Consider the following 27963-nt stretch of genomic DNA (forward strand, 5'->3'; position numbering starts at 1 on the left):
CAGTGATAATTTGGTTCAGTCCGATCCACAGCTTGAGTCTCTCATCAGTCAGTCAGTCAGTCAGTGAGCGCGGGTCTGTGTTTATGTGAGTTGAGTTCTAGTACAACAGCATCAAACCTCAAAACAAACACACACTTGGGATTTTAATTAGCGGTAAGTGCATTTTTCACCTTTTAAGAGCATTTATTTATATATGAAAATCTAATGCACTCGTAGTTGTATTAATATGTTCTGGAGAGTGGTAACTTAATTGTAGTTTAGTAGGTATAATTTTAACTACAATTATAAGACTATTTTAACAGATCACACTTCGGTTCGGTTTGTTGCTGTTGTTTTCCTTCTGCAATATTTTGCCAAGTAATTAATTAATTCATGGTCGTTTTGCAATTCTTTTCTCTTCATAGTCATTTTTACATTTTCCCTTTGTACAGTCTTTACAGTTGAACTTCCACTTCACTGTTGTTGACGGTATAAAACTAGTGCAAAACCTTTGGTTAACTTTTCATTGGTCATTACAGATTTAAGACTGATATATCTATTCTAAAGCTGGAAATTACGCTGATTTGTGTGTTTTCATGAGTGATACTGAAACTTCTACAGTTACTTTCCCACCCATGAAGTTGTTCTGCAGGTTGTTTCTTCATATAAATAGTGAGATAATGGTGTATGAGGACACCAGTTCAGACAATGAACTGGATTTGGAACGCCTTGCCACTATTCATTAGACAAGCTTCTTTTGCAAATATATTTAAGTCCAGACTAAAGACATTTATATTTTCTAAAGCATATGGCTGATGGGATATTTGTATGATTTTATAACTTTTCTGCTTGTTTGTTGTGTTTTTTCTGTTTTTATGATTTGCTGGAAAGCACATTGGTCAGCTGAAGTTGTAATTAATTGTGCTATATAAATAAATTGTCATTGTCAAATTGTCATTCATTGGATTTAATGCACAAGACTACAAAAAATGTATCATAGATGAAAAAATATATAGTCTTTGATCATATTAAACATAGCTGAATTGAACTTTTTGGCTGTGTGAATGGTACAGAAAGGAAAGCAATTGGATATAACAGACTCACCCTCTGACAGGTCTAAACATGAATGCACATTCAACGGGCAGAGAGGTATGATGGTTCATGACAAGATGATGAGTGTTTTTTTTCACAGCCACAGGTGAGTTGGAAAACCGGCTTTTGACTTGTTCTTAGATCTTAGTAGTTGGTAAAGCCCTGTGAATGGCATTGTGCAATAACTCAAGGTGCTGTCCAGTAGGAACCTCATTTCACTTGAAGTGCCTGCTTTATGCTTGGATGCACCATTGCACCATCATTGGTCTAATTTTTCCTTAACAAACAAGCTCATCGTGTACCTGTTGCCCTGAGGCTTATCTGAATCTATTTTCACTGGAATGGTCCTATAAATGGCACACACAGTGTAATTTGCATGTCTTCAGAGGTGTTGGGATTGTGACATAGGAAGAAAAACTCCTTAAGCACATAGCCGCAGTCTGTTGGTGTTGTTGTGCTGAAGATTTGTTCTTGCTTCAAGGCTTGAGTGATCCTCCTTTATCTGTCCTTGCAGAGTAAGTGGCTTTTCCAGTCTGAAGAATGCATGCTAGAAGATTGATTTACAATTATTGTTCTCAGAAAGGCATGTGTGCCTGAACTAAATGTTCAAAAAAATGAATCAAATCAAAAGTTAGAGAAAATTCTCTTTATTTATTCACTCAGTTGTTCCAAGACTGTTTTTTTTGTGTGTGTGTGTGTGTGTGTGATGGAAAGACAGCTATTACCTAAACTTCATTGGTTAATAGAAGAAATACCGCTCTTTTGAGTTGGATATTTTCAATTAATCTTTTTCATTTTTTTTTCACCTGGTTCACAAACCATGTCTGAATGATTTCATTCACAGATTGATGGATTTGGTACTTGTGTTCAGCTCATTGATTCAGTCATTTGATCACAGTGGCTAACAGCACTGGAGGGAAAAATTTATCAGTGCATAATGACTTAATATTCTGAGTCTTACACAAAATCGATATTTTAGTTGTTATGATACTTTATGGGGATTCTGCATCCTTTTATGAAGATTGAAATTGAAGCTTGTAATGAAATGTGTTGGTTTTGATTGCTTCTATTGTCATCATTTGTAAGTCGTTTGGATAAAAGTGTCTGCTAAATGACTAAATGTAAATGTAATGTAAAAGTCAATTAAAAACAGTGACAAGCAGTCCATATAATTTCTTCTTTTGTGTTACAATTTTGGTATTATACTATTATTGTTTATTACTATTATTAATATTATTATTATTATTTTACATATTTTCAGTTTTCTTTTTAATTTTAGTAATTCACTTCATTTCAGTTTTTATTTATTTCTAGCCTGTAATTTTTAGTGCTTCAGTTTAAACTTATTTCAGTTAGCTGCCAAGGCATTTCTAATTTTCGTTTAACAAAATGTTTTAATAGTTCTAGTTTTAATCGTGATAATAACCTTGGTTTTGCCCAACAAGAGGGTATGTAAATGATGACAGAAGTTTCATTTTTCTGAACTGTTTCTTTAAGAGGTCTTGCACTTGCCCCCTCAAATCTAAGACTGGTCCAGCGTAGAGGTCTCCAGACGGGTCAGATTTAATCTGATTAATTGATTTAAAGATTAACCAACATAAATCCCACCCGGCGGAGAGTTGTACCACCTAAAGTTCTGTTGGGAGATTGGCAAACCCTCTCTCTGACCTCACACACTTCCTCCTGGGACTGTTTGTGGAGGTGTTCATGTCTCATTCACTTTCAGGTTGAACAAACAGGACTGTGGATTTTGAGTTGGCTTGAAGTGTTAAACAGCCATTAAATTTCTTTCGCTTCTTGTTGTTTATGAGTTTCTTGATATCTCTGTAAAAACATGCTGATATGTATGCTATTGACAATAGAATTATAGCAAATGGGATGTTAATATATCAGGGCTCAAAAATAGGGATGCTCCAATCTGTCTTTTTCGCCTCCGATACTGATACCGATACCGATACCAGTGAAGCCCCCCCCCCCTCCCCCATTTAAATAAATGTAGAATTTATATATCTCTGTGTGTGGAACTGATAATCATTCTTTCACAGTCTACTAGATACAAACTAATTCATAATATAGAAATATAAAATAAACAATAATTAAAGCTGCAAGCAGCGATGAACGAGCCCTCGCACCCGGGCTCACCACCACCGGGTGGCTTTTGTAAAACAGCGAACGGTGCGAAATATGCGTTTAATTTGGTAAATATAAGAGGAATATGTCAAAGTCATTTATATGTGCCAATCTTCCTGCTGCCAGCTGGTGGCGCTATGACTATAACTGGATTTTGTCATGTAGATTTCTTCAGTCCAGCACTTTTATCAAGCATATGAAATTTAGTGCAGATTGAATATGGAATGTTTGAGTTAGTATAAAGCATGTTGTGTCCTATTGCCAACAGGTGGCGCTATGATTATAACTGAACATTGGCCTTTAGATATCTTCAGGCCAAGACTCTTATCAAATATTTGAAGTTTGGTGCAGATTGGACATTGCATGTTTAAGTTAGTGTAAAACAAGCCATTTTCTGTTGTCAGCAGGTGGCGCTATGATTATAGTGGAATAATGACCTTCAGATGTGTTCAGGCCAAGACTCTTTTCGAACATGTGAAGTTTGGAGAAGATCGGACATCTTATGCCTGAGTTACAACAACTTCTATTCCCACGGCGAGACATCGAACTTTGTCACGGCGCCATGGCCACACCCTTTAATGAAACCTCAAGATGTTCACAATTTAACATCGCAAAGGCCTTTAGATTAGACTGACCAAAAAAAGTTATAAAATGTCAAAATTTCTAGGAGTAATTTGTTACGGCGTAAAACATGTCACTTCCTGTTGCCAGCAGGTGGCGCTATAGCGATATCTGAATGTTGGCATGTAGATATATTCAGGTCAGGAGTCTTCTCAAACATGTGAAGTTTGGGGCATATTGGACATTGTATGTCTGAGTTATAGCAACTTCCTTTCTCATGGCGAAACATCGAAATTTGTAAGGCCACCACAGACACAACCTTAAACGAAACCTCAAGATCTTCGCAATTTAACATCGCAAAGGCCTTTAGATTACACTGACAAAGTTTGGTGTTGATCTGAATAAATCTCTAGGAGGAGTTCGTTAAAGTACAACCCCTGAAAATGACAAAAACGACACAAGTTTTGCAGAGAAAATTCAAAATAACTGACTTCCTGTTGGGATTCGAATTTCATACCAAGATACTTTTTTGTAGGTATTGGTGTGTTACATGTGTGTACCGATTTTTGTACATGTACGTGAAACGTAGCTCAGGGCGCACTCTGTTGAAAATGTATAGGTGGCGCTATCGAGGCATTTTGCCACACCCAATGGAATATTGGCCTTCAGATGTGTTCAGGTCAGGACTCTTATCAAACATGTGAAGTTTGGGCAAGATCGGACGTTTTATGCCTGAGTTACAATAACTTTTATTCCCATGGCGAGACATCGAACTTTGTTACGGCGCCATGGACACGCCCTTTAACGAAAACTCAAGATCTTCACAATTTAACATCGTACAGGCCTTTAGAATAGAGTGACTGAAAAAAATAAATTTATGTCATAAAATTTCTCGGGGTAGCGGGTTTGTCACAGCGTAAAATATGTCACTTCCTGTTGCCAGTAGGTGGCGCTATGACAATGACTGAATATGGGCATATCAATCTGTTCAGGTCAGGAGTCTTATCAATCATGTGAAGTTTGGGGCAGATTGGATATTGTATGTCTGAGTTATAGCAACTTCATTTTTCATGGCGAATCATCGAAATTCGTCAGGCCGCCACGGCCACGCCCTTCAACGAAAACTCAAGATCTTCGCAATTTAAAAACGCAAAGGCCTTTAGATTAGGCATACCAAATTTGGTGTTGATCTGAATAAATCTCTAGGAGGAGTTCGTTAAAATACAATGCATGCAAATGACAAAAATGAGGCAAAATTTGCTCATAAAATTAAAAATAACCGACTTCCTGTTGGGTTTCGGATATTGCTCCAAGAGTCTTTTTTGTAGGTACTGAGGCTTTACATATGTGTGCCAATTTTCGTGCATGTACGTGAAACACAGCTCGAGGGCTGTTGATTTTTTTACGATAGGTGGCGCTGTCGAGCCATTTTGCCACACCTTCTTCTGAAACCTATATCAGACGTAAATTTTCACCAGGTCTGACGCGTGTGCTAAGTTTCAGGACTTTTCGAGCATGTTTAGGCCTTCAAAAATGCGATTCAGTTTGGAGAAGAAGAAGAAGAAGAATAATAATTAAAGCTGCAAGCAGCGATGAACGGGCCCTCGCACCCGGGCTCACCGCCATTGTGTGGCTTTAGTAAAATAGCTAACAGTGAGAAATATGCGTTTAATGTGGTAAATATAAGAGGAATATTTCAAAGGCATTTATATGTGCCAATCTTGCTGCTGCCAGCTGGTGGCGCTATAACTATAACTGGATTTTGTCATGTAGATTTCTTCAGTCCAGCACTTTTATCAAGCATATGAAATTTAGTGCAGATTGAACATGGAATGATTGAGTTAGTATAAAGCATGATGTGTCCTATTGCCAACAGGTGGCGCAATGATTATAACTGAAAATTGGCCTTTAGATATCTTCAGGCCAGGACTCTTTCCAAATATCTGAAGTTTGGTGCACATTGGACATTGCATGTTTAAGTTGGTGTAAAACAAGCCATTTCTTGTTGCCAGCAGGTGGCGCTATGATTATAGTAGAATATTGACCTTCAGATGTGTTCAGGTCAAGACTCTTTTCAAACATGTGAAGTTTGGGGAAGATCGGACATTTTATGCCTGAGTTACAACAACTTCTATTCCCATGGCGAGACATCGAACTTTGTCAAGGCGCCATGGACACACCCTTTAATGAAACCTCAAGATGTTCACAATTTAACATCGCAAAGGCCTTTAGATTAGACTGACCAAAAAAAATTAGAAACTGTCATAAAATTTCTAGGAGTAGTTCGTTACAGCGTAAAACATGTCACTTCCTGTTGCCAGCAGGTGGTGCTATGGTTATAACTGAATTTGGGCATGTAGATATGTTCAGGTCAGGAGTCTTCTCAAACATGTGAAGTTTGGGGCAGATTGAATATTGTATGTCTGAGTTATAACAACTTCCTTTCTCATGGCGCAACATCGATATTTGTAAGGCCGCCAGAGACACGCCCTTCAACGAAACCTCAAGATCTTCGCAATTTAACATTGCAAAGGCCTTTAGATTACACTGACAAAGTTTGGTGTTGATCTGAATAAATCTCTAGGAGGAGTTCGTTAAAGTACAACCCCTGAAAATGGCAAAAACGACACAAATTTTGCGGAGAAAATTCAAAATAACCGACTTCCTGTTGGGATTCGAATGTCGCACCAAGAGACTTTATTGTAGGTATTGGTGTGTTACATGTGTGTACCGATTTTTGTACATGTACGTGAAACGTAGCTCGAGGCGCACTCCGTTGAAAATGTATAGGTGGCGCTATCGAGGCATTTTGCCACACCCGATAGAATATTGGTATTCAGATGTGTTCAGGCCAGGACTCTTATCAAACATGTGAAGTTTGGGCAAGATCGGACATTTTATGCCTGAGTTACAAATAACTTTTGGTCCCATGGCGAGACATCGAACTTTGTGACGGCGCCATGGACACGCCCTTTAACGAAAACTCAAGATCTTCACAATTTAACATCGCACAGGCCTTTAGAATAGAGTGACTGAAAAAAAAAATTGATGTAGTAAAATTTCTCGGAGTAGTTTGTTACAGCGTAAAATATGTCACTTCCTGTTGCCAGTAGGTGGTGCTATGACTATAACTGAATATAGACATGTCAATCTGTTCAGGTCAGGAGTCTTATCAAACATGTGAAGTTTGGGGCAGATTGGACATTGTATGTCTGAGTTATAGCAACTTCATTTTTCATGGCGAAACATCGAAATTCGTCAGGCCGCCACGGACACGCCCTTCAACGAAAACTCAAGATCTTCGCAATTTAACATCGCAAAGGCCTTTAGATTAGGCATACCAAATGTGGTGTTGATCTGAATAAATCTCTAGGAGGAGTTCGTTAAAATACAAGGCATGCAAATGACAAAAATGATGCAAAATTTGCTCATAAAATTAAAAATAACCGACTTCCTGTTGGGTTTGGGATATTGCTCCAAGAGTCTTTTTTGTAGGTACTGATGCTTTACATATGTGTGCCAATTTTCGTGCATGTACGTGAAACACAGCGGGAGGGCTGTTGATTTTTTTACGATAGGTGGTGCTGTCGAGCCATTTTGCCACACCCTCTTCTGAAACCTATATCAGACGTAAATTTTCACCAGGTCTGACTCGTGTGCAAAGTTTCAGGACTTTTCGAGCATGTTTAGGCCCTCAAAAATGTGATTCATTTTGGAGAAGAAGAAGAATAATAATAATAATAATAATAATTAAAGCTGCAAGCAGCGATGAACGGGCCCTCGCACCCGGGCTCACCGCCAGCGGGTGGCTTTTGTAAAACAGCGAAAGGCGAGATATATGCGTTTAATGTGGTAAATATAAGAGAAATATATCAAAGTCATTTATGTGTGCCAATCTTCCAGCTGCCAGCTGGTGGCGCTATGATTATAACTGGATTTCAGCATGTACATTTCTTCAGTCCAGCACTTTTATCAAGCATATGAAATTTAGTGCAGATTGAACATGGAATGTTTGAGTTAGTATAAGGCATGAGGTGTCCTATTGACAACAGGTGGCGCTATGATTATAACTGAATATTGGCCTTTAGATATCTTCAGGCCATGACTCTTTCCAAATATTTGAAGTTTGGTGCAGATTGCATGTTTAAGTTAGTGTAAAATAAGCCATTTTCTGTTGTCAGCAGGTGGCGCTATGATTATAGTGGAATAATGACCTTCAGATGTGTTCAGGCCAAGACTCTTTTCGAACATGTGAAGTTTGGGGAAGATCGGACATCTTATGCCTGAGTTACAACAAATTCTATTCCCATGGCGAGACATCAAACTTTGTCACGGCGCCATGGCCACACCCTTTAATGAAACCTCAAGATGTTCACAATTTAACATCGCAAAGGCCTTTACATTAGACTGACCAAAAAAAATGATAAAATGTCATAAAATATGTAGGAGTAGTTTGTTACGGCGTAAAACATGTCACTTCCTGTTGACAGCAGGTGGCCGCTATAGCGATATTCTGAATATTGGCATGTAGATATATTCAGGTCAGGAGTCTTCTCAAACATGTGAAGTTTGGGGCAGATTGGACATTGTATGTCTGAGTTATAGCAACTTCTTTTCTCATGGCGAAACATCGAAATTTGTAAGGCCGCGACACAGACACGCCCTTAAACGAGACCTCAAGATCTTCGCAATTTAACATCGCAAAGGCCTTTATATTACACAGACAAAGTTTGGTGTTGATCTGAATAAATCTCTAGGAGGAGTTCGTTAAAGTACAACCCCTGAAAATGGCAAAAACGACACAAATTTTGCAGAGAAAATTCAAAATAACTGACTTCCTGTTGGGATTTGAATTCGTACCAAGAGACTTTTTTGTAGGTATTGGTGTGTTACATGTGTGTACCGATTTTTGTACATGTACGCGAAACGTAGCTCGAGGCGTACTCTGTTGAAAATGTATAGGTGGCGCTATCGAGACATTTTGCCACACCCAATGGAATATTGGCCTTCAGATTTGTTCAGGCCAGGACTCTTATCGAACATGTGAAGTTTGGGCAAGATCGGACATTTTATGCCTGAGTTACAATAACTTTTATTCCCATGGCGAGACATCGAACTTTGTGACGGCGCCATGGACACGGCCATTAACGAAAACTCAAGATCTTCACAATTTAACATCGCACAGGCCTTTAGAATAGAGTGACTGAAAAAAAAAAAATTTATGTCATAAAATTTCTCGGGGTAGTTTGTTACAGTGTAAAAATATGTCACTTCCTGTTGCCAGTAGGTGGCGCTATGACTTTAACTGAATATAGGCATATCAATCTGTTCAGGTCAGGAGTCTTATCAAACTTGAGAAGTTTGTGGCAGATTGGACATTGTATGTCTGAGTTATAGCAACTTCATTTTTCATGGCGAATCATCGAAATTCGTCAGGCCGCCACGGACACGCCCGTCAACGAAAACTCAAGATCTTCGCAATTTAACATCGCAAGGGCCTTTAGATTAGGCATACCAAATTTGGTGTTTGATCTGAATAAATCTCTAGGAGGAGTTCGTTAAAATACAAGGCATGCAAATGACAAAAAATGATGCAAAATTTGCTCATAAAATTAAAAATAACCGACTTCCTGTTGGTTTTCGGATATTGCTCCAAGAGTCTTTTTTGTAGGTACTGATGCTTTACATATGTGTGCCAATTTTCGTGCATGTACGTGAAACACAGCTCGAGGGCTGTTGATTTTTTTACGATAGGTGGCGCTGTCGAGCCATTTTGCCACACCCTCTTCTGAAACCTATATCAGACGTAAATTTTCACCAGGTCTGACGCGTGTGCAAAGTTTCAGGACTTTTCGAGCATGTTTAGGCCCTCAAAAATGCGATTCATTTTGGAGAAGAAGAAGAAGAAGAAGAAGAAGAAGAAGAAGAAGAATAATAATAATAATAATAAACAAAGCAGATACAAGAGGGTCCTCACACCATCGGTGCTCGGGCCCTAATAAACGAAGCAGATACAAGAGGGTCCTCACACCATCGGTGCTCGGGCCCTAATAATAATAATAAACAAAGCAGATACAATAGGGTCCTCACACCATCGGTGCTCGGGCCCTAAATATGAAAAAATATAGGCCTATGTATATTCATAATCTATGACAAAAATTTACCATAAACTAGGTTAGTGGATAAATCAGCACGAAAGTTATTCTAGAAAAATCAGTGCACAATAATTTTAGAAATCCAAACATTTAGTGAAAAAACAATATTTTGTGGGGAACAAATAAAAGTGTTGCACTATATATGGTAAAATGTTACACATTATTATTTGTATTATTATAAAATCCATTCATTAAAAACATTCATGAAGTACTATAAAGTTAAAATACATTTCTTTTAAATGTATCCACCTTTTTCCTGACGTAAAAATGGGCGCCGCCATTTGTAAATTCTATGGGTCTAGCTTCCGGTCTCATTTGCGTCCAGCTATTGTTAGATGTACAAAACAGTTCGTTTTACTGCTTGATATTGACAATCGATGTGTCCTATCATATTATTTGAATCTGTTATCTTAATTAAGAACAAACTGGTTTGTACTGCAAACAGTTTTACCGTTTACTGCATGTTGTTATTCTCCTCGTTATTTACCTATAGTGGCTAATGAAACGGAAGTCTCACCCATAGGCTTACTTCCGCGTTGAGGAAAAAGGTGGATAGCATATTTTTTAATAAGGCAACAACATATGATAGATATGATAGGACAAACCAAATACAGTGCGGCACGAAGCGCTTACAATATGCGCATCCAGTGTGCATAATGATGCGCTTGAAGCAACACAGAGTCACAGCCAGTGTTGCCAAGTCCATTTAACACTGTTATATCTGTGCAACAGTTATTGAGCATTTCTTTCAACAGTTTTAAATTTCAGTTACTGTGCACGTTAAAAACTATTTATAGTCTTTCCTACGCCCATGTTTTGTTCTCACAGACACCCGCTAGCAAGTAACAGAACAACATTAAACTTACCTAAACTTACATTACCGAGCTGACTGTCGTAACCGAACGCGACCAGGGTTTAAAGGCTGAGCAAATGACTGACTGAAGAGTTTGTGTGAACTTTAATGTAAGGACTTAAATATTCATATGTAGCTCACATTTAGCTATCATATAGCTTCAGAAGTAACACAGAATAATACACACAATCTCGGATTTGGATCGGCCCTCTCTGACCGATACCCGATCTGACAAAAAATAGCAGTATTAGAGCCGATACCCAATATAAATATCGGATCGTTGCATCCCTACTCAAAAATAAGGATGCCCAGATGATTTGGGCAAAAACATTTAAGTTTCAACTGTTTCAACTTACAACTGTTGACTGCTTGGGTTTTATGGCATTCAGACTTATATAATTGGTTTTGTTTGAAGTATTTTACATTGTTTTTGCATTTTCTGATTTTAAAATAGCACCATGGTTAACTAGCTGTGTGTTGGCTAGTTTAGATTTGGCTTTTTAAAAAAAATGTGAGAAGAGTTGTGATAGTCTTGGAAGCATCAAACAAATAGGCCTAAGTTATGTTTTGCACTGCATGCCATGCAACAAAAGTGTGTATGAAGGGAGAGATAATGCTGATGTTAACTGATCAAAATAATCTCAAAACGACCAGACATTAGCTGAATTGTTGGCTTGGATGATATGTTGGTCTTTATACAGTTCTTGTCTGTTTTTTGGGTTTTTTTTTTTGCTTCATTACACCTTTAAAATGGCATCATTAGAGTTGTGTAGTTCACTTAGTGTTTGTTTCTGGTGTTGTTCCCAGTAAGTGATGATTCTTCTGTGGAGCACAAAAGGCAGAACGACAACTTTGGTCAACCTTCATTGTCATTGTATGGAAAAAATGTGCAATAAAAGGAAATGTGATTGTCATTAACTTCCTGCCTAATATCTCCTGTAGTGTTCCATAGAAGAAACTAAGTTAAACAGGTTTGCAACAACATGACAGAATCTTCATTTTTTTGGGGGTTAAGGCCTATACCTTTATCATCATATCTCAGTCTTCAACTAGCAGCTAGCAGCTGGATTCCCCTGGGGCTTCAGCGGTTAACAGTATATATATTGTCTTGATTCACAGGTGTGGACTGACATCACTATGGCTCTGAATCACCTGAAATTAAACACACCCCTGTAAACGGAATGTGAGAGAGAAACAGCATAATTACAGCCAATAGCTAATTAATATACAGAGATGTATGTAAACATTTAAAATACATATGGTATTTGAACGTAAATAACATTTTTAGGTTCAGACTTTAAGAAACGCATTACAGTTTATAAGGGATTAAACCCACCACTTTGTGGTTGTTAAATGTTAAATTGTTCACCCAAAATAGTTTACTCCCCCTCTGGCTATTCAAAATGTAGATTAATTTATTTCTTCATCTGAACAGATTTGGATAAATTTAGCATTGCATCATACTCACCATTGGATCCTCTGCAGTGAAGAATGAATGCCGTTAGAACGAGAGACCAAACATCTGATAAAAACATTACAATAATCCACAAATAATCCACACGACTCCAGTCCATCAATTAACTTCTTATGAAGTGTAAAGCTGCATGTTTGTAATAAACAAATCCATCATTAGGACATTTTTAACTTTAAACCATTGCTTCTGAACAAAACACTGTCCATATACTGTCCAAAATCTATAATATTTCTCCAGTGAAAACATATCTGTTCTCTGTTGTCCTCTCACATCAAAATCCACAAACATATTTGTTTAGAACTATGTAAGGAATAATTGACGATGGGCCATTGAATTATTAGAAAAATAATGCACACCTCAGGTGGTGAGTTACACCTCGGGTGTGCATTATTTTTCTAACAATTCAACGGCCCAGAGTCAATTAATCTGCTTATACTATGGTTACCACACCGATCAGATCAGATGCTATATTTAAAGGGATTCATCAGGTTTTTGTACTTAAATCGCTATTGTGAGTAGGATAATTTCTTCTGCATCTCATCCAATGCCTCTTTTGCTAGATCCAAAACATCATTTTAAAGTTGGTAATGGAGGCTTGTGCTGTTGATAGCATTCTACTCAGTTATTAATGAAGTTATTAGAAAGCGAGCGAGAGAGACAGAGACACACAGAGAAAGAGAAAGAGAAAGAGAGAGAGAGCGAGCTTGTGTGAATTAGGCTACCTCTGTGCATCCCTCAACAGTGTTCTGCAGCAGAGTCTCTAAACAGCGCTGTTATTACCTCGCTAGTGAGAAATGTCATGTGTATTTACTTTCGGAAAGTCGTCTGTCATGTTGTTGTTTTTGTTAGTCCTGTGTGCTGTATAGGTACTGTATACTAATTTCCGTTATTACAATTAACTATGTGACGTTATATAGAATTGTAATGCGGTCAAGAGAGCTGCCTGGTACTACGTTCGCCGGGCGTTTCCCTGAAAATAATTGCACACATCAGAAAGTTCATTAGCCAATTAGATTCAAGCATTCAACGGCCCCGTAGTATAATTTGAAACAAAACATTGCATGATCTGTGCATATTTGTCCTCTGATTCAGATAAGACTTTTTCATTGGAGAAAGCAATGTCATAGATAGAGGACCTGTAGTTTTTCATGGAGCCAACGATTTAAAGTTAAAATCTTTGTTTATTACAAACTTAATTACAAAATAAATGAATTTGTAATCAGTTACAGACAGTAAATGTGTAATTATAATTGTAATAAATGTTACTTATGAAATGTTAATGAATACAAAGGGGGTTACATCTGAAATTTTTTTTATAAAAGTTGCTTATGAAAATGTTAATGAATAAAAAGGGGGTTAAATCTGACACACACACACACACACACACACCACAGACGCGCACACACACGCAATTTCTTTCCCAAATTGCATTGACTGCTCTAAAATATGAGATGCCAATGTTTCAGGAATTTAGTACACAGAATAGGACACATGATTATTTGATAACTGTTTAATTTGGGTTTATGTATATATATTTAAAAAAAAAAACAGTATCATTTTCAGCTATTAAACTATTTATTGTTATGATTTTAGGTCTGTAATTGTCACACTACAGTGAGATAATTGCACAAAGAAGATGAAGATGAATGCAAATAGTCTTTAATAAATCCACAAGTGGGTAATTCCAAAACAGACAGGCAGGAAACATGCGTATGGACTTAGTAGACCGGACCACAAACAGTGAACGGAACACAACTAATACTGTATAGTTGAGCAATGAGAATCATTAACCAAACACACCTGAACTAAATGACACAATCAAACATGAGGGACAGCTAGGTCACACAGAACACATGGGGGATCAAAACACAACCAAACGTCCAAGCGTGTGAAAGTAATTAACCTCAGATTGATCTCAAAGTAAGTATGGTTTTGTGGAGGCTATGTTTAAAGGGGACATTGGATGCCCCTTTTCCACAAGTTGGTATGATTCTTTAGGGTCTTCGTGAAATGTCTGCAACATAATGACCTGCTGCTCAACCCACAAAGGTGATTTGCAAGTAATCATAAAAATATAAAGTGTGAGATTTAATTCTTCTGCAGGTGCAGCTCTGGATCATGAACAGTGGATCCATCCTTGAGTTTTAACTTTTTAGCAAAACTTGCTTTGAATGTCCCTCATTCAGAAAGAACATAGACATAAAGACAATAACAAATTTAGGTGTACTTGGTGGCACATTACCATCCAAATAAAATAAAAAAAGTGAATTGATATTTGTCATTGTAGGGTGGTTATGTTCACACCCTGCTAAGACACATTTATATGCAAACACCATGTAAAAGTGAATTTTGCATCCAATATCCCCATTAAAATTAAAGTATTATAATCTTAATTCAAGTGATAAAGGGTTTTGAAAGTCTGACAGTAATCAGTGTTGAGTGCTACAGTAAGGTTAACCCTGTCTGGTTGAAAATAATTAACAGTTGAAAACATTAGAAATGTAGAAAAGTAATCAAAAAGTAATCAAATGTAATCAGTTACTTTACTTCAATAAAGTAATTGAAAGGTTACACTACTTATTACATTTTACATAGAGTAACTTGTAATCTGTAACCTATTACATTTCCAAAGTAACCTTCCCAACACTGATTACAAACATGCAGCTTTTAGCTTCACAAGTCGTATGGATTGATTGTGGACTACTGTGATGTTTTTATCAGCTGTTTGGACTCTCATTCTGATGGCACCCATTTACTGCAGAGGATCCATTGGTGAACAAGTGATGCAATGCTAAAATACGCCAGATATGTTACCATCTTGGATAGCCTGAGGGTGAGGGTACTTTGCTAGAACACCTGTGTGAAAATAATTTTTGGTTAAAAGTAATGACAAAAATTGCATTTACAGTCATACATTTTAAGTGTGACTTAAGTGTCTAAATACATTCACTGTACAGCATTATATAATGGGTGCAAAATAACAAATTATAGGGTTAGTTTTGTTATCAACAGGACAATGCTGAGGTATTTCAGTTCAGTGAAAACATACAGCAGATGGAATTAGCCAAAAAATGTGGGAATACATCTGCTGCCTGTGATGTTTTCACAGGTGAGCTTATCTACATTATAAGAAAAGTGAAGTTCCACAAACGCAATAAGATCACCCAATAAAATTCACCACAGGATCTGCAAGACTCATTGTTTAGCATTAATTTCAGTATTACATAATTGGATGTTTATATAATCAGACTCACTCAGTTGGGCAGATTGTGCAATCTAATAAGCTTTTATTGCATGATGTTTGCATGAAATATGAGAGCAGGATAAAACCTCATATTCCACCACAGACGTCATCAACATTTCTGGACAGTCTAGACATTTTAATTACCCCAGTGTTTCTGTTTTTTGCCTTGTTTTGAAATATGAGAAAAGATATTAGTAGATATTGGCAAGCAACACTATTACAATGGCTTACACTTAAGGTCATTTCATAAACTGTCCCACACATTTGTATTTTTGACGTGGATGATATCATATATCATAAAGTTTGTTGAGGAGAGATGTGCTATTACTTTTCAAGCGTATGTTTTCCACCTGGCAGATGATAAAATGGGCATAAAATTCTATAGACTTACACTGAAGGAGAGTCTGGTTTGTTTGTGTTCTTTTGCAGATATTCAAAATGAAGGAGTCAATACCTGTAGGCAAAGCATCTTGAAGAGAAAGAGGCCAGTGTGAGTGTGTGACTGTATGTGTGTGTACGCATGCGTGTATGTGGATGAGATTTCATAGGCCATGTCTGTCCCCACCAAACTAGAGAGGACAGTATGTGTCCTCCTTCCCACCAAGGAGACATTGGACATCACAGTGGGGGTAAATATTCAGCTCTTGTAATATTTCATATTGTGATTTGCAGCAATGACAAATGACAAAAAAGTAATAACCTACGGAAGGCTGTACTTTATATTGTAATATACAGTATATAAAATGTGCAGATGTGTGTTTATTGAGTTGAATGCAAGCATTTAGAATCAGAATGCATTTAAAAATCATGTTTTTGTACCTGATTAATTGTCAAATCTGTTTTTCGTTTCCTCCAAGCTAAAAGCGACGGGTCAAGATGTGTTTCATCGTGTCTGTGAGCTTCTCGGGGTTAAAGAGCTGCACTACTTTGGATTGACTTTAGTCAAAAGTAAGAATTGATTCTTCCCAATTACAGTGTACCCTTTTAAAGATTGCAACAGGGGGATTGGCAGTGATGTCATACCAGAATCTTTTTTTAGTTCACCAGAGAATCTTTCAGTGAACATTTCTTAAAAGAACCATTGTTTTCTTAGTGTAAAGGGCATTATAATAATCTATAGAACTTTTTCCCCTATGAAAACCTTTTGTGCAATGGAAAGGTTCCATGAATGTAAAAGGTTCTTCATGGAACCATCGATGCAAAAGATCCTTTATTTTTAGAGTGTACTGTATGTGAATCTTAAAGGACGTATGTTTTTGTATCTACTGTAAATAGAAATTGTAACCACATTTGAGTTGCTTTATTTGTCGTTCACTGAAGACTTTTAAATACAAATGCTTACAGCTCAAGGCCTTCAGGTTGTTTGCCAATTCAAGCAATGTATGAACTGCTCCTGAATGACATAATCTGCAAAGACACAAACTTGCATTTGTTCCCAGGGAAATATTAATTAAATCCATTTAAAACTAATGTGGCATTGAATATTTCTCTTTTGCCATTCCAATCAGGCTCTCTCTATTAAGATGAGTTTTTTCTCTTTTTGCTCTCATTTTCAACCTCTCATTCAAAAGCCTCATTCCAGCTTCTTCTTCCCTTGAATACATTTTTACGATTTTGTGTCACTCTCCTCTTGGACGAGCATCTTTGTTTTTGTGTATTTGAGGGCTGGTGACCCCTGAGGCTTGGAATCAAGTTATATTAACTTTAAGCATGGAATTCACCATGATTCACCACTTCACTGCAGAGAGGCAGCAGGAGAGAGCAATTGATATTGGCTTTGCATTTAGTAGGGTCACAACCTTCTCGTCATGAACCTTGGATAAAGAGACAGTGAGTCAGAGTTTGAGTCATTTAGTGAAGGAGGTAGTGATGTGAAGTTAGCAGTGATAAAGGATGAATAAACTGAATGGAATGTGAACTTGCGCTTGTAAAAACAAGTTAACAAGTTCACATAAATTTTTTCTGTGTTTGTATAGATAGTGAAACATACAATATAAACATTCTGACAGCATCTAAAACTTAATATGAATTACTGTATATATAAGACAGATTAAAAGAGTTTTTGCTGCTTAATATTTTTGCGTAAACTGTGATACACTACCATTCAGAAGTCAAGAGGAAATATGATTTCTTTTTTTAAAAAAAAATGTTTATCCAGAAATACATTAAACTGATCAAAAGTTATCAAAACTATGTTAAAATTTTTTATTTGCAATAAATTCTGTTCTTTTGAACTTTCATTTCATTAAATGATTCCTGGAAAAAATGTATGATGGTTCCCACAAAAATACTAAGCAGCACAACTGTTTTCAACATTAATAATAAAAAGAAAGTTATTTTTTTAATCATTTTTAAAAATTTATTTCTAAACTCAAGTGTGCATGAAAAGCAGTGTTTCTTGATCCGCAAATCCGCAAATTTCTTGATGAGAAGATGTGGTTTTTTGAGTGGTTTATGAGGGTTTTAGTGTGAATGTAAAGCTGTGGTAATGATGCTGAAAACTCTGAAATATAAAACTGCTGAAATAAATTACACTATAAAATATATTCAGAAACAATACACTTATTTCCAACTGCATTGATATTTCACAATATTATGGTTTTACTATATTTTTAATCAAATAAATGCAGCCTTTGTGAGCATAAGAGACTTCTTTTAAAAACATAAAATAATCTTATTCATTCCAGACATTTGACCAGTAGTGAATATAGACTATATTTATGAAAATAATAGACTATAAATATGAACAATGTGTTATATGTGCATATTTTAAAAATAAAATGACTTAATTTTATTAATTGATTATTTTACCAAAATATATGAAGAAATAATAATCCTAACCCTAATAATAATGTTCTTTGTATAAATTATAAAAATATTTTTAGTGTAATGATTTGCATTTTTGATGCTGACAGTACATTGCTATTGTACATGTCAGTGCCTGTTCAAACATATGATAATGTATGTGTGTATCACTACTTTGCATACAAATACTAAAGAGGTCACATTGGCAAATGAAATAAATCACATGGACCACTTGAATGAAAAGGATGTGCTTGAAACATTTGGGAAATAACATCTATTTATTGGTCTTAGCTAAATCTTCTTTCATTTTTTCCACTGTGACATTTATTTAAACCTTCTTAATTCCATTCTTGCACAAGCTCCTTTTTAGAAGTGTTTACACGATTTACTCAAAGCGCTAGAATTCTTTTGCAATCACAATCGCTCTGGCATGAGACTGCTAGTTTTTACTGGGGTAAGTTTTGTCTGCGGTTGGGGTTGTTGCATACCGGGCCCTGCGTTCACCAATGGCTCAACGGGTCTTTTCATTCCAGCCGTCCCCCTAATTGAGCTCATTGTTGGGCAGATTTCATGCATGAATTCATGATGCCATTGTTTGCGTGCCGAAAGCATTTACGCTTGTTTCCTGTGTGTCCTTTCTGGGCTGTTTTAGACAATGAGCACATCTTTCTGGACTTGGAAGAGAAACTTTCTCAGTACTTTCCTAAGGAGTGGAAACAGGACTCAGGGAAGGTGAGCTAACACAGTCCTCCATCATTATCAAAAGTACCATGGTGTTCTTTTAAATATCTGTAAAATACCATGGTTCATTAATGTGATAATCATATAAATATAAATAGTGTTGTGATTCTACTGATTCCATCACAGTATCACTGTACCATGTGCTCAGTGTTCTCTGTGGTCATCAGGGCGGTTACAGTATACAGATAAACACTAGTAGGCCGGTCGGGATGTGGGAGTGACGTCATAATGAGGGGGTTGCCACAGTAACCTAGTCAAGCCTGTTCTTTCTCTCGGCAGGGTTCACAGAGGAGGTCAATCCCTCCCCTGCTCTGTCTGAAGGTCCAGTATTATGTGGAGAATGGCAGACTCATCTGGTAAGAAACAGGCCAGAGATTCCCGAACGTTTGAAGAGAGGAATCCTCTCCTTGGCCTCTTCATTAATTTTAATCCACCAGGGTGTGAGGCCAGTTTGAGTGGGCATGTGATCTGGTTTTAATGTGGCCTGTGTTTGAAAGCTCTTTTTATTAGGAAGAATTTGGTGTAACTGAAAACTGCTTATAATGAAACTCAGCCTAACTTTAGATTTTATTGAATGTGGGAAATTAGTGGAGGATTTTGAAGAAATGACAGAGGAGAGTCAATTTATTTTTGAATTGATTTTATGTCATATATTTAGTTCTGCAGGATTAATATAGTTAAATTAGAAAATGATTGCAGAATTTATTTTGTTCTATTTTAAATTAGGCTTGATGTGAATTTCATTTTAAACATTTAATTTTTCAGTTTAGAGCCCGTTTTAATGGTTTTGAAAGAAGTCACATTCACCAAGGCTGCATTTATTTAACAGTAATAATGTTAAATATTATTACAATTTAAAAATAACACTTTCTATTTTTTTTTTTTTTAAATGTAATTTATTTTTGTGATGGTAAAGCTAAATTTTCAGCATCATTACTCCAGTCTTCAGTGTCACATGATCCTTCAGAAATCATTCTAATATGCTTATTTGCTGCTCAAGAATCATTTTGTAACATTTTATTTGTTGTAAATTTTTTTGCTGCTTAATATTTTTTTGTAATTAGGATTTTTTTGTATTTTTTTGTGTGTTGTTTTAAAAATAATTTAATTTTCTGTGATCAATTACTCACCCTCATGCCGTTCCAAACCAGTAAGACCTTTGTTTATCTTCAGAACACAAATTAAGATATTTTTGATTAAATCTTACAGCTTTCTAACCCTCAATGGACTATTTTACTAATGTCCTTACTGGGTTTCTGGGTCTGGGAACATTTCAGTTGCGCTGCTGCTCTCTATGCAGGGTCAGAAAGCTCTCGGATTTTATCAAAAATATCTTAATTTGTGTCCCGAAGATGAACAAAGGTCTTACAGGTCTGGAACAGCATGAGGGTGAGTAATTAATGACCAAAATCTTCATTTGAGTGGACTAAACCTTTAATAAATGGAGAGTTCAAAAGAACAGGATTTATTGGAAATAGAATTATAAATAGAAAAGAATTCTTGCTAAAACATTTATATTTGATGTCTAGTTTATTTTTCTCATGCTCTTTTTCTGACTCTTTTTTTTCTGTGTTCTCAGTGAGCGTAAAGCGAGAAAACTGTACTACTATGATCTGCGAGAACGTGTCCTGCGCTCAGAATGCCGACAGCAGGAGGAAGTGTATTTCCAGCTGGCAGGATACGCCCTACAGGCCGATCACTCTGACCACCCCTCGGACAGCCACAGTCAGGGACATCCTGCGTATTTCCAACCCAAAGAATACTTTCCACCCTGGGTAAATCTTCATTAGAGTGTATGAAATACAATCACATACATTTGCATCCAAGCAAGAGGTGCTTACTTTGTTTTTAATCATAGTAAGATTTGGTTTAAATGGAAAAGTCCAGTATTTGTGGTATTTGGACATTGGTATACTAATGTCCTCACCAACGTTTTTAACTAACAAGACTTTTTGGACAACCAGCTACACCAGAAAGACCATGCTGATAGACAAGCATTTTTTGAAAAGCACCAAACCAGCAAATTCTTTAGTTTTGAAGGTTTGATTAAAGTTTAATTAAAGTCTTATAAAGCATGGTGAGCGCCCACACTCCTTTTCATTATCACTCATGACCTGTGTCTGCTCTCTTATAGATAATTGCAAAGCGTGGAATTGACTACCTGCTGTGTCATGGGCCCAAGGTTCATAAAGAGCTGTGGGGGATGTCTTCGCGTGATGCTATTCTGCTCTTTATCAGAGAATCCTGCCGTCTGGAGGATGTCCCAGTCACCTTTTATCGCCTACAGAAGGTCAGAGGTCACGCACAGTTATCAGAATGTCTTGCTGTAGGTCAACACATTCTCAGCTGTGGAATGTAGGGAGATTTTGAAAATGTTTTCACCAAAGTAGGAGTTAAAGGTGAAGTAATTTCTGCACTACTAGTGGCACCTGATGGAACTGCAGTGTGCTTGATTGAGTAATATTACAACAGCAGCTCAGCCAATGCTAGAATGATCTCTGAAGGATCATGTGACACTGAAGACTGGAGTAATGTCTGCTGGAAATTTAGTTCTTCCATTACAGGATACATTGTAACAATATTTCAATGTTACTGTTTTACTTTGTATTTGATCAAATGAATGCAGCCTTTGTGAGCGCAAGAGACCTCTTTGAAAAAAGAAGACACAATTTTCTGACCCTAAACTTTCAGTGTTGTATGTGCATGTAATACAATACTATATAAATATATAGATTTGAATAAGGAATTAAGGATTTTTTATATGTATATGATATACATTAAAGCCTGTGTCTCTTTCCTGTAGGACAAGAAAGAAGAAAAAGGTTCAGCGCTCCTTGGACTCACTCTACGAGGAATGCAAGTGTATCAGGTGTGTGTCTGTGAATGCATGAAGCACTTTTCTTGCCACTAAAAACGGGAAAACACTTCTTGTATATAAATTGTAGCAGTGCAAAAATCGGACACAGCAACATTGCAACAGTAGTTGTTGCACATTACCTGAAACATTGAAAATTATGGACTTTTCACTGCAAAGCACACGTGAATGGCCTACTTCATTGTGCATTATTCTGTGATTCAGTGCATTCCTGTGCTTTCTCTTTGAGCAAATCACAATGATAGAGCGCTCCAGATAGGCCTGACTGGAATGCATATATTAGATGGTCCAGTCCATAAACAGGGATTTGGAGTGCATGCCTTTCCCTTGAGTCCTCTGATCTGCCCATTAAAGCGTCTGGGTTGGATTAAACCAAGGGCCCTGTGTCTAAGAGATCAAAGACCCAGTGTGGTAAGGCCCCGACCCCAACCTTAAATGGGTTCCCTTTCTGCTTTGATAAAGAACAGGATTTATATATTACTCCTTTCTCACACTGCCAAATAAGCTTATATTAACAAATTATCTGTGGAAGTGGGTTTTGTAGCAAGTAGGGTTAGGAGATCTAAATGTTTGTTCCATTTTCAAGAAACTACTTCAACTGAATAATTTTGGTTGGAATGAACTGTATTTGCAATAAAATAAATTATAAAATTCTATAAAAATGTTATGTATACTTATTTTTTTCTTATATAAATAGTAATATTTGTTATCTAATACAAATATTATTGTAATATTAATATAAAAACTTAAAAATATTAAAACTAATATTGTTTTTTAGAGTTTTATGAAATATAATTAGGACCAGTTTTTTTGGCTTTCTTAAAAGTAATAAAAAATCAGTAATAGAATCGTAAAGGAACCTGACCCATTTAGTTGAATCGGAATCTGAGCCATTTAATTTTCTAACAAATCTCATTCTTCTGATTTGACCCTTTTTTATGTGACAGGCCTTGTTTCTTTTATTTGCAGGAGGTGAACAATATGCGTGATCTGCTGTATGACTTCCCCTGGTTTCATGTGGGACGACTCACCTTTCTGGTAACATTTAATGTTATTGCTTGTTACATTATTAGATCACACCAGACCTCAGTTTCTCCCTCATTTCAAGTGATTTTTGGTTGATTTATCTGAACTCTTTGATGTGATTTGAAACGTGTTGCTCTAACATTAAAAGTATTTTTTTTAAATACAGAGGTTCTGTCTTCTGCTCTCTGCACAGGGGAAGAAGTTTGAGATCCAGCCGGATGGTTTGCCCTCAGCGAGGAAGCTGGTGTACTACACGGGTTCGGCTTTTCGTTCCCGACACCTTTTGCTGCATTTAAGTTCCTGTCACCGATTGTACCTCAGTTTGCAACCTGCGCTCAAACACCTGCGGCAGCTTGAGGAGTCAGAGGGTGTGTGTCCACGTAATATTCATCTACAGGCCCTTCATGCTTGCTTTTGTAGTATGATTTAGGTTTTTGTTTTCTTCAAAAAAAAAAAAAATAGACTTAATTTTCTTTAACACTAAATGGAGGTGACAGTGTCAAGGAAATAGATTCTAAAAGAATAAACTTTATTTTTTTTAATATTCTTTTTCTTTGACACAGTCACCTCCGGCTTTTTGATTGCAATACTTGAATCAAGCATTTTTTATAAATATGCTTTGAAATGGTTTGTATTGTGAAAAGTGCTATACAAATATACCTGAACTGAATGGAAAAATAAGGTGACTAGATTTCTGAAATATAATGAGTGGTCAAAATATCATTGAAATCTCACTTCTTGTTGCCTATAAAGCTAAAGATGGGGACAACACAGTTTTACATTTTGGACTCCTATTAGATTATAAAACTTCATTAATATTAAGTAATATTTAATTACATTAATATAATACGGCAAATCACACAATGAAAAACAGTAAATATTGGAGCAAACCATTCAAAACAGTATTTTAACAAAATTCTGACTTTACAAATATATCACAAAAATAAAATTAATTAGATAAAATTGTATTGAATGTATATTTTCTGATTGGATTTAATATTTTCACAAACTGTGAATATGCTGTATACAGAAATTACTACCTTTTTAGGCACCCTGTTTCCCATGAAAACAAAGACGTCTGGTTACCAAATTGAAAAATATCATTTATTTTTTCCTTTCATTTTTGTTAAAGTAAGACTTAAATATGTTAAAGTATTTGTGAGAATCACCCTTATTAGTAAAATAATTATTCTGCCATGTCAGGCCATTGTTGAAATATTTTTTTTTCGGATCCAGAGAAGAGGAGGTACCGTGAATCGTATATCAGTGATGAGCTAGACATGGATCAACCGTGCAGCGAGGGCAGTCCTCGTCTGTCGCGACACTCCACCAGCAGCTCTGGCATTGAGGCGGACACCAGGCAAAACAGCGTCTCTGTAGAGATGGTTTCTATGGAGGAGAAGGAAAAGTCCTTCATCTCTGCTGTCAGTCATGGCTCCTCACACACCTCTGGCATCGACACGAGCAGCAAAGCTCGGATGGATGAAGATGAGTGGCAGGAGGAAGGTGAGAGTCAAACAACTTTAGTCATAATCAGTATTAAAAAATATATACAACTATATTTAAAATCAACATTTCTCTAAACTCATCTGCCAGCTGTAGAGTCACATATCATTTGCTGCGCTTTAATACCTATGCAGTTGTTTCGCAACAGTATAAAATGTCACGCTCGTCAATTTGACATGGTCTGCTGACAGATTTCTAGGATTCCTTGCATATGTAGTGCTGAAAAGACATAGATGAAATTGTAGAGGTTGTTCGGAAGTTATTTAGTTTATTTACTCAGCCAGCTTGACTTGCAAAATGTCACGTTCGCACTGACAGTGAAAGACAAAATCTTTTGTCACAACACGTTAGATGTACGACAAGGTTAAGCACAGATTGTGATGGAATCTGAATGTAGATTTGCAGGATGTGGTGAAGGAGCCTGGGGAGGTCTCTGTGGACGATCCTTTGGATATCTTACGATTAGCTGAGCTGCTGGAGGGCGTGTCAGTCGACTGTCCCACCATCCAATCAGACACTGAATTCAAAGGTGATGACGATTTAAAAAACAATCTGATTTAGGGCACGTTCAAACCTTATCTACATTATTTAATCTGTTTTTGATTCATTTGTTTTTAATTCTTTAATTATTTTTTTTTATTATTGTTGCATAAAAAAAATGAAGTTACTAAATGTGAAATCATGAAGAAGGTGCATGCATACCACTACTGGTATTAAAATTTATTATGATCATGATGATTATCATATTTATACGGAGCCCCACACATGGCATGCAGGAAAAAATAGTAGGCTAAATTGTGTGCACAATTTACTATTTCATTCCCTTGATTTATAAATTGGTGGCACGATTTACTAATTTGTTCCCTCGATTTGCTAAATCGTGCACACAATTTATAAATCGAGAGAACGAATTAGTAAAATGTGTGCACGATTTAGCAAATTGAGGAAACAAATTAATAAATCGTGCCCACAATGTATAAATCGAGGGAACAAAATAGTAAATCGTGTCAGCGTTTTAGTACATGGAGGGAACGAATTAGTATATTGTGCGCACAATTCATGTGCGGGGCTCTGTATATTTATGTTATATTATTATATTATATATTTTAATTATATGATTGATATGATTTTTTTTTTAGCCATTGTCATACAATTAATGTTTATTTGTTATTAATGTTTTTGAAAGAGTTCTAAAACAAGTGTTCAGCGAGGCTGAGTTCATCTAATCAAAACTACAGTAAAAACAGTAATGTTGTGAAATATTATTACAATTCAAAATAGCTGTTTTCTATTTTAATATATTTAAAATGTAATCTAGTCCTGTGATTGCAAAGCTGAATTTTCTTCAGTCTTCAAGTGTTCAGTGTCACGTGATCCTACAGAAGTCATTCTAATATTCTGATTGCTAAAGAAATTAATTACATTTTTATTGAAACTAAGTGTGCTGCTTAATATTTTTGTGGAAACCGTTATTTTATTTAAATTTAAATGTTTTTTTTTGTTTGTTTTTTGTCCCTTTTGATCACTTTAATGCATATTTGCTCAATAAAATGATTAATTTATTTCCTAAACTTTTAAATGGCAGTGTAAAAATTTAATGTAAACAAATGGGACCACAAATCAGCATGTCACAATATTGCGTTAGTGCATTAGGACTTAAAAGCATAAATGCTTTTTTTGGGGAAATTTTAAATACAGTAAATCAATATTTGCCTGCAGACTGTGATGAGAATATAAATCTGCTCCTGTTTACTGTAACATCTGTTTCTAGGTCTACAAATGAGTTCAGTTGCAGTCAACAATCAAGTGGACCATTGTGATCCAGACAGCATGAAACAGGTTTGCCATCTCTGTCCTCTCCAGTCTTTCCCTTTTGATTCCTTCAGCATGTCAATAATTGCTCATTATCCATTACAGGTTTCAAATCAGAAGTCTCGTCACCCAGCCGACCGCTACAGTCTAAGTCTGGATGACGTGCGACTGTATACCCCTCTTCTCCCTCTGGGAACGTCAACGGTTCCAGACACCTCTCTCAGCTACACGTTTGGGCTTCCGCATTCCCCAACCAGCCTGTGTCCAGACAATACCTCATTTTGTGTCCAGCGCTCCTCGAACTGCCTATCTCTGGACCTGCTGGATGATAATCAGCCGCTTGACCTTGTCCTTTAAGAAACTGAGAAGACTACAGCTTCCTGTTGTCTGAAGCGCTAACAGGACACATTTTCATCAGGAATTTTGTTAAAACATAACCAACGCTCAGATGTGTTTCTATGCTGTTCAACAACAGGACAATATGAACAATTGTGGGTTGTTTTACAGATTATACAACATGTAGAACTTTCTACAGAATGTTAATAAATAAAGTTAGATGAATCAGGGATTACTATGCTAAAACTGTGTCAGCAAGAGGCTCCGCCCACAGTGAACTTTCATTGGTTCAAATCCTGTTCTGCATGGCTGAACTGTAAATTAAACATCAAAATGAAACATTTTCACATTCTTTGTGGCCAGACAAATTACCTGTTGGTTCACACCTAGTAAGGACATGGTGTAACATGTTATGCTACAAAGTTTGTTTAGGGAAGGAAACGTTGGACCTCTAAATTTCATATTTTCTCTAAAATGGCTTGAGAATGTCAAACTTGGAGGAACACTCTCTGAATTACATTATGAATACAGACAGAAGCTACCAGAAAATCCACTAAGAAGACAAAAACATGTCTTGTACTCATGCAATAAAATGGCAAGCGTTCCTTTAAACAAAGACTTTTAACTTGGAGTTCCAGTTAATGTCTGACATCTCAGTTACATTACTAATGTCAGTACATCAACTTATTCAGCCACGTACAATAGCGCAGTGGTTAATCATATCAAATATGATACAAAAATTCATGTTCACTGTCTTTGGAGTCATTTTTGGTCATGAAACACACTGAATATGCATCATCTGTTCTCCTGTTATAATTGTGTACAGACAGTACTCTTGTTCCCAAGTTACAAAGCATGTGTAAATTTCACTTAAACCTGCAATCAGGATTGGAACGAGGTTAAAAGGTCAAACCAAAATATTCCATGTATGTTTTTTTAATAATTTTTTATGAGATCTAACCACTGGTTTAATATAATATGACATAGTTCTTTACTACATAAGTATGTTAAACTGTGATGAACTTTTAAAAGAACAAATAAGAACAAAGACTTGTTCGCTCTATACAAATCATGTTTGTTTTGTACAGGATACATGGAGCTCTTTTGATTTCGATAATTACAAAACACACATCAAGCCCTCAGAGGTTGTGTACATAATGGTGGGTGTAATTTCTTTATCTATGTATTGTAAACACACATCCTATTAAAAGTATGCCCATATATGTGTTCCTTTCAGTGAAAGGAAAAACAATAAGAATGAATAGTATGAATAAACATAGCTGGTGTTAAATTCAGTAGTACAATATGTGTGTGTTTTTCATGCAAACTCGGAATATAAACCTTAATTATGTTAAATAAGACAAATATCATATA

The 27963-nt window shown here is 36.4% G+C and overlaps 1 protein-coding gene across 2 annotated transcripts; it reads left to right on the forward strand.

The window, feature by feature from the left end:
• Positions 1-27893, forward strand: zgc:172136 (uncharacterized protein LOC566376 homolog). Of its 2 annotated transcripts, XM_019114382.2 has the most exons (15): positions 22-153; positions 1094-1177; positions 15918-16117; positions 16346-16436; positions 18946-19025; positions 19314-19390; positions 20614-20809; positions 21169-21324; positions 21838-21903; positions 22879-22947; positions 23129-23303; positions 24172-24441; positions 24839-24970; positions 26213-26280; positions 26359-27893. In XM_019114382.2, the coding sequence occupies exons 3-15, from the start codon at positions 16040-16042 to the stop codon at positions 26608-26610; spliced, it is 1710 nt and encodes a 569-aa protein (XP_018969927.2). In that variant the 5' UTR covers positions 22-153; positions 1094-1177; positions 15918-16039; the 3' UTR covers positions 26611-27893. The 2 variants fall into 2 exon arrangements, with proteins under 2 accessions (XP_018969926.2, XP_018969927.2); XM_019114381.2 differs by lacking the exon at positions 1094-1177 and having other exon boundaries at positions 1-153.
• Positions 27894-27963: the final 70 nt, after the last annotated feature.

Source organism: Cyprinus carpio, chromosome B13 (genome assembly GCF_018340385.1).
Source record: "Cyprinus carpio isolate SPL01 chromosome B13, ASM1834038v1, whole genome shotgun sequence".
In the NCBI taxonomy this organism is placed as follows: domain Eukaryota; kingdom Metazoa; phylum Chordata; class Actinopteri; order Cypriniformes; family Cyprinidae; genus Cyprinus; species Cyprinus carpio.

Bases quoted from the DNA above. Each gene is read 5' to 3' on its own strand.
- zgc:172136 (XM_019114381.2), top strand. From the start codon at position 16,040: ATGTCTGTCCCCACCAAACTAGAGAGGACAGTATGTGTCCTCCTTCCC. The intron at 16,118-16,345 runs GTAAATATTCAG...GTTTCCTCCAAG, and splicing joins CATTGGACATCACAGTGGGG to CTAAAAGCGACGGGTCAAGA. The intron at 26,281-26,358 runs GTTTGCCATCTC...TATCCATTACAG, and splicing joins ATCCAGACAGCATGAAACAG to GTTTCAAATCAGAAGTCTCG.